We start from the raw sequence: 8,094 nt of genomic DNA, 5'->3' as shown, positions 1-8,094 counted from the left end.
ATGTCCGATTACCCCATTAATCACTAGACCGTGACTTCACCTATTAAATCCGATTCAGGCTTTTTACAACACTGGTTATGTGCAATAAACAAGTTAATCTAACATTAATAACTCGAGAATTAACCAGATTAATTACTCCTGTTACATGACTAAGAAAGACATTAAGATGTGACTCTGCAGAGACTTGAAAACAAACTAAAACAAAGAGAAAGCAATATAAAATCTGATTAGGGGTGAATCAACTATAATATTAGAATACTATATACATAAAACTATAACAACTTGTGTTTTTAAAAAAAAAATAATACTCTGTCTTTGAGCAAAAGACAGAATGCATGAATTTGTGCCAGGAGGATTTGCAGGAAATCTTTAAAATTTCTGTTTCAAGATTAGAATGACAATCCTAAAAGAAGTTAATGCCCAAATGCATCAAATTTTTCAGGACATTAACATCTGCAGATTTTTAATTTTACCTTAATATTGTCACAGAAAGATAAAATGGAATCTACTATTATAGTATTATCACATAACCTTCCTTGTATAAAAGGGCGAGTATAGATAGAACACTAAGGTCTACACTCTATCCAAGCATGCTTATGCTTGAGCCTGCCAGCATTTGATAGCAACAGAAGCTTCCGGAGCCGGGTCAAGATAGAATATTTGGGCCTTCTATTCTTTTGATCAATTTATAATGAGCTTTGCAAATGCCATAGGTAAAGATTTAGTTTTCTGCTCAATGAAATTCCAATAAAGAATTGTATGAAGAGTATTAAATTGAATAAGCTACAACAATGTACTCAAAAGTTGATGCTACACCTCCTGTTTTGATTACAGGCCAAAAATATAACATACGCCCCGTAAGGCAAAATAACAGATTTCGTTGGCCCTTGCAAGAACAAGCAAGGCTTTCCATAAAACTTGAAAACTTCAAGTACACAAAAAAGTATTATGTTTACAAGCACAATAGGGAATGTGATCAATTTTTCCCATATATAACTGGGCCAACAGATACAACACTGACTAATGAGAACTAGATTGATTCCCAGGTCAACCAAGTCAATACCCGAACCATCATATATGCCTGGCTCCAGTAGAGCCCTGAGCACCTTGCACACAAAAAAGGATTCACTTCGGTTCGATCTTGACTCAAAAACCACCCCCACCCTTTTACTTGTACTGTATTACAAAATTATATCAAAAGAAAACAAAACAAAAGGCAACATGGCATGGGGTACCATGTAGTCGATAATATCTTCTCAGTTGTAGCCAAGGGTATCCTTGATTCCCTGAATTGTGCGAGACATGAGGGTGTTCATGGTGTTAACTGACTCCTTTGTGAGCTGCGCTGTAGGGAGGTTGTTCAACAATATCTGAAAACTTATAGTCAGTAGAGATCTGCTTCCACTGGTATCTTCTTGGACCAACCCATTGCTGCTACTTGGTCCTTTAGACTTGGGAAAACAGTCTGGAACTATTGCAAATCCAGATGGCAACAAGGCTACACATGAAGAATCTCTGCCATTCAAAACCATGTTCATCGTTGACATTTCAACAGCTGCATAAACTATTAGCGACCCCGACAGATCCGTGGATGTCTCTTGTAGTCTTAACATGTTGTCCTGATTTATATTAGCAGCCATGTCCTGCATAGAAGTGCAGGAAAAAAATCATTTCCTCTAAATTTATTTGCTACAGAGAAGAGTGACACGATATATGCTAATGTCCCGTTCATATTACTTAAAATCTATGATACAGCAAGGAATTATATCTTTTTAAGTGCCATGGTGATCTTTTTAAGTGCCATGGTGATGGAAATGAGTTAAACCAGTCCTGTTCATATTACTTAAATCTATGATACAGCAAGGAATTAAATCTTTCGAAGTGCCACGGTGATGGAAATGAGTTATACCAATTATTTTAGCCGAAGCCCTATATTGTCAGTGACTACAGATAAACTAAGGCAACATGCACAAGATTTATATATTTACTCACAGTATGGCGTAAAAGCGAAATGCTTTTCCCATAATCTAGGCCCTTGGAAATATGAATCATTTGTTGCATCTGACCCCCATGGGATAAAACATCCCATTGGCTTCTACGTTCTTCATCCTGCAGCATTTCAAACAATTGATGTGGCTGTACAGGCATCTGAACAGACATTGTTGCACTCAAAACAACCTCAGACGGTTCTCCAGGATTAGGAATACCCTTTCGTATTAAAAACCTTATATCTTCACCCATATTCTTATCCTGAACAACTTCCCATTTGTTAACTGTTGCACAAACACCAGCACAAAAGATACGAGTCATTCGTTGTGCTAACTTTGCCATTCTTCTTCTACCATTTGGAGTTACAACTGTTGCACAAAGACATAAATCAGAATCAAGTGTAACGAATATAATTATAAGACACGTGAAGAAGAGGTTCTAATAGTTGACCTGAGTGATCTACGCCAGGCACCGTAGTAGACAAAACTGTCAAAAAGTCACATTGCCTTTGAAGGGTTGCAAGCCACCGTTGTGCACCATATCCCAAGCCAGACCTGATCAAAGGCCTGTAGAGGTCATGTATTGCACTCTCATCATATTCACAATGTTCCACCCAGGTAACCTGCAACATACATTTTTACAATAACCATGTGTTTAGCAGTTTGGTTGACATAAATCAATTCTCATGGAAAAATAAATAATTAGATGTTTCAATTAACTGTAGTTTGTTAAACTTACAAAAGACGTTTCGGGTTTGATCTCTAACACTAGTCATACCAGAATACTGATATGACACATGACCAGATTTTCGGGGGATAAAATCAACCTTATAATAAGTTAAAATCAACAAGTTAACAAAAGCATGGGCTTAAAGAATCATCAAACGGCTTTAATTAACCTCTTACAACTTACAAGACAAACTTAATTTAACTTTTGAAAAAGTCTGGAGTCTGTAATTTTTTTTTGAATAAAGCTTACAAGCTTATGAAGTAGTATCCATTCTTAGATAATTCTAGCACGAGGGAGAATCAAACCCATATCCTCACCAACTTGTCTATCCCATCTCCCTCGAGTCTGTAATATTTAAATACAAATAAAGCTACAGTAGTACATAATGAAACGGTCATATAAACTTGTAGATACCGGAAACCTTAGAAACAGTTAAAAGATTGCTCAAACAATTAACATATACAAATATTAAATGACAGCAACTAATCAATATATTTAAAACCATTTTTGCATAACTAACGCATTGATTCAACCTTTCTAAACTAGCATCATAATATAGCAGTACTCCAAGCAAAGATCGCCTTTTAATTGAAGACTATACATAGTAATAAAATTTGCAGAGGCATCTTCACCACAAGGCAGTCAATAAAATTAATAGTATAAGGTTCAAATTTATTCTGCCATAGTTTTGCTGCATCTGGTTAAAACCAACTAAATACTTGACAACAAACTAGTATTACAGAATTTAAACACACACACACGCACATATTTGCATGTATATATGTATATGTTTTAATATTGGGAAAACATATATTAATTTCACCACGAATAGAATTTATAAAACATATAATTTGCTCAAAAGCGTTTCAGGCAAAAAGACGGAAGACACATTATTACATATAATAAAAATCTTAATAAATAAGATAAAATAAATATATAAATATTGCAAATAAACAATTACCTTGGAACAACCATTGCCCGTATCTTGCACAATACACCCTGAAGGAAGCCTCCTGCATCGTGCAGATGTTTGTGAACCTGAACCTTCAGAATTGGTGTCTATGGACACATCAACCACAACCCACACACCATCGACATGTTGTTTGCAGAACCGCAGAAACCTCATTTGACGTACTGGAACCAATGGTGATATAACTTGGATCTCTGCTTGCATCTACAATGCATATTTTAAATATCAAATATAGTAGCCGGTATAACTAAAACAACTGAACAAAAGAGATATTAAAATAAGTACCAATTGCAGAGCACAGTTCTTGGTTCCATTTATGCCGCTAGAGATCACCTCTAAAGTAGAGCTGCTTCCAATCATGTCAGAAAACATTTCAGCCCATTGATCCTTCAAAATAAAGAGTTGTGAAACAGTCCACCAAGAATTAGAAAAATTTTCTACTAATAAGTCTACATGAAAGAGGTACTAAAATGTTTGCACGTTTCTGTTCAACAAGAAGACTGCAGGATATGAAGTTGATAATGATAACTGAAGTCACACACTCCACTTTGCTCCTGAGGAGACTTATACCCTGAACCAGCTACCCAAGAATGAGGGTACCGTTGGGGTAAAGTACCTCTTTATCTTAATATAATTTCAATTACAAAGTATATGTGCCTAAAAAGATTGGTGAAAATTATGAAAGTACCAGTACCATTTACAACATTAGATGCTTTTGAAATTGCACAACTTACAGTATTCATTAAGACCTCCACAAGATCCATGCTACTTATAGCCAAGATGGAGGTAGCCTTTGTACCATCAGTAGATGCCCTTGGTTTTATGTCAATACAAGGAGTGATCATTTTCATGTACTCGCCAAAATTCAGCATTTCCCCACTTCCATCTAAACTTCTGAACCAGAGAGAAGTATCATTCTGGGCCAGCTTGATTAACTCGGCCGTTGCAGTCAAAGCAAGCTCAAGAAACATGGAATTCTCAAACGAGAGACTAACGGAATGCATGCCCATCAGTGGCCTGCTCACAGACACATCATGCCTAGCATCTGAAACCGCATTATTAAGATCAAGTCCCGTGGATAATGCTGAATGTGCATTGCCTAAGCTACCCGAACCATTTCTTCTTACTGCAATTTTCATGTTTGAGCTCAACATTGGAGGGGATGAGGTGCCACCTAAAGAGGACAAAGGTCCGCACACAATTTTGTTCGTCAAAGCACATGCACGATTTATTTCATTTTTTAACCGTGCATTTTCAATTCTAAGATTTTCAATTCTAAAATTCTGCCCCTCAGTAGACTCCGCATGCAAAAGTTCTCCACCGCATTTACCGCAAATCAGGTTCCTCAAGGATTCCTTCACTGCAATATTCTCAATTCGCAGCTTATTGTTTTCTTGCTTCAGAAGTAGATTCTCATGACGCTCCACTTGTGCCTGGTCTCATACAAATAATTTACATATATATGCGACATTTAGAAGTTGAACTATAAAACAACCTATATGCAAAATTACCTTCAGTTGTGTACGTTTGTTTTGAAACCAAAATTTGATCTGCCTGCTTTCCAGGTTCAGCTCTCTGCTGAGTTCCAGCCTTTCTTTTTCATCAGGATGAGGATTCACCTTGAATACACTGATACAAAGGAAGGGCACTCCAAATTTTAAATAACTAAAATCATCCAGTACACTGACAATAAATGTTAGTATCATATTTGCAGATAACTTGAGAACACTCACGCTTCAAGCTCCTGAATTTGATGCGCCGTGTGTCTGTGATATCTGCTTCTATTGGAGGATTTTATTCTTGAGCTTTCCTGTCCATCACCTGATACAGCTTCCAAATTGTCACTGCCAGACCTGTTCATGTCCGCATCTTCCCTGAACCCCATTGCACCAGGATCAAAACTCCCCCCTATCAATCCCACATCATGTGGCTCCTCCATCTTGGGTTTCTACACAGACCAATACAAAGATTAACAAAGCAAAATAGCATGTAACAAACAGTAAAGACTTAAAAAAGACCAAGAAAAGATATCTTCAAAAAGAAACAGAAGTATATTGAAGTGAGAACTAGTGCATATACACGGAGAGATAGATGTGTATATATTATATGGACAAGATAGGGAGGCGTACACGGACAATAGGGAGGGCTTGAGAGTTAAACAAAGACTCGTCAGAATGCTTAGTGAACATTTGATGCTGAGCAACAGCAACAGTGGGAATGCCATTGGTGTAAGGACTATCACCAACCAATTTGGCATCCTCGCCACTGCTACTGCCGATGAACCCCCCAGAACCCATCATAAAAAAGAAATTTCTCTATATATGTGTTTAAATAGAACTATGATATAAACCCCTATATGCTTCAAAATGTAAGTCTGCTCATGTTCTTTCTTCTCAGGCCTGAGCCTTCCTTATATACACGAGTAATCACATTCAAAGTTCATCCACATATTAAATGCATAAATTTAACACCAACCAAAAACCATAAAATCTACGAACTGAAAGGGGTTGCTGCAATGAAATTATAAAATCGTATTACTGCTATTATATCTCTATCTATAACATTTTCTATCTCTATAATGAAGATACTGCTGTCACACGCTCATTCATATCAAGAATATAATATCAAAAATAAAAAGAGGCGGTCAAAGCTAGGGGTGAGCGTCATCCGGTTTAAAACGGTAAAACCAAAGTACTGAACCAAACCAAGAATTCGGTTTTCGAATCCGGCCAACCGCAACCATAATCGTTAGGACTAAAACCAAGACAAACATATAATAACGGCTCGGTTTGCCCGGTTTAGGTTTTAAACCGCTTATATATAAATGATAATTAAATGTGCTTCCTTAGTGATTTAGCCTAGTGATAATGCAAAATTGTAATCATTACCTCCAATTTCCCTGACCATAAATAGAGCATTTTTCAGATATCAGGTCAGTAGTCTGTCAATGTTTAGTTCGATATATACAAATGCTAATTCAAAATAACTTCACTCTTTTTTCTTTTATATAGTCTTAACTCTTAAGTACCATCCTATATATGTGTTGCAATGTGAAATCAAAATAAGTGGACATTCTTCAAGCCAATGGAACTCTTGGTACCAGATGCTGCACTGTTTGCTCTGCCAGAGTATTTGTTGACAAAGCAGTAGAACCTCCAACCCCAAAATTTACGCTATTGGTAAAATTTGCCTTGCCTTTTAATAGACAATTAGGCATTTAGAAATGGTATACGAGCTGATAATACCGTATAATTGTATATATTATCTTATATGTAGTAAATACATTTCATATATAATAACAAAATTGGATGGTCGGGTTATAATGGACGGTTCAGCTATATCGGTTGGACAATTCAGTCTTATCGGTTGGTGACAAGGCAACCAAACCGTTATTTCTCGGTTTTCTGAAAATCGAATCCATAACCGCTCCGAACCGCCAAAAAAACCGAAACTTCCTGTTTGGCAGACTCAGAGAAACAATTTTCCTAAACAAGCAAAAAAGAAAAGATACAATAAAGTGTGGATATGAAAGCCCTTAAAATCACAATCCAAATCCATTACAGATATCCTTGACTTTCACCATAAAAACACAATCCAAATCCATTACAGATAGAACAATTAAACATTGCAATTCAACACAATCTAAAAGAATAAATAAAGGCAATAATAAAAGCAATAAATAATGAATAAAAGTATTGTAAGTAAGCTATGAGTGGTAATAACAGAGCAGTAAAAGAAAAGTGCATGTAACAAGGAGGAGATAAATACAAAATTAAAGATTTGTGGACCAGGGCACCATCCTTTTCAATCTAACCTTTACTAACTCTTTGTTCTGCATACGTGTGGGTACTTAGGGATCATAAGAAAGTGCTTAAACAATTACATAAACTAACAAATTTTTTTCAGCAGCCCTTCTTTTAATTACGCACGCACAACGCACAAGTCAGAAGTCGAATTCTCCTCCGATGAATAAGAGTTCAACCACTGCGCACGTGCACAACCCTTTGTGGCTTACATATACTGACATAAATATAATAAATATTTGCATATAAACCAAGAACAGCAAGAAATATTGGAGTTAATAAAAGATTTGTTCTCCCAAGTAAAAGCTTTCTGACTTTACCTTCCATGGCGAATTCATGCACGCAAACCGATGAAATATTGAGGAAAATGAAATGAACTAGCTAGGTTAACAACAATGGGATTTTATTTGCATTTTACACGATTGAGAGGATTAAACAAATGAACATTGCTATTGTAGTACTTTTCATGTTTATATTATATTTTATCTACTACTAGTGTCTTTTTACTTGCCGTCAAATATATCGGGACGATGTCCGAATTTAATTTTTACTAGCGCTGGCATTCACAAATTGTTTTCTAGATTTTTTTTACATACAATTATA

At 36.2% G+C, this 8,094-nt stretch overlaps 1 protein-coding gene across 1 annotated transcript; it reads right to left on the bottom strand.

Annotated features, from left to right (window-relative positions):
- Nucleotides 1–880: 880 nt before the first annotated feature.
- LOC141706198 (homeobox-leucine zipper protein HDG7-like) lies at nucleotides 881–6,092 on the bottom strand. Its single transcript, XM_074509013.1, has 9 exons — nucleotides 5,818–6,092; nucleotides 5,422–5,636; nucleotides 5,200–5,317; nucleotides 4,423–5,121; nucleotides 3,974–4,075; nucleotides 3,680–3,892; nucleotides 2,440–2,611; nucleotides 1,993–2,357; nucleotides 881–1,643 (listed from the first exon to the last, which is right to left on the bottom strand). Exons 1-9 carry the CDS (start codon nucleotides 5,986–5,988, stop codon nucleotides 1,257–1,259), a joined length of 2,442 nt encoding a protein of 813 aa, XP_074365114.1. The 5' UTR covers nucleotides 5,989–6,092; the 3' UTR covers nucleotides 881–1,256.
- Between the last annotated feature and the right edge of the window lie 2,002 nt (nucleotides 6,093–8,094).

The sequence above is a fragment of the Apium graveolens genome, chromosome 2, assembly GCF_009905375.1.
Source record: "Apium graveolens cultivar Ventura chromosome 2, ASM990537v1, whole genome shotgun sequence".
In the NCBI taxonomy this organism is placed as follows: Eukaryota; Viridiplantae; Streptophyta; class Magnoliopsida; order Apiales; family Apiaceae; genus Apium; species Apium graveolens.
This window is presented reverse-complemented; position numbering and strand designations above follow the sequence as displayed.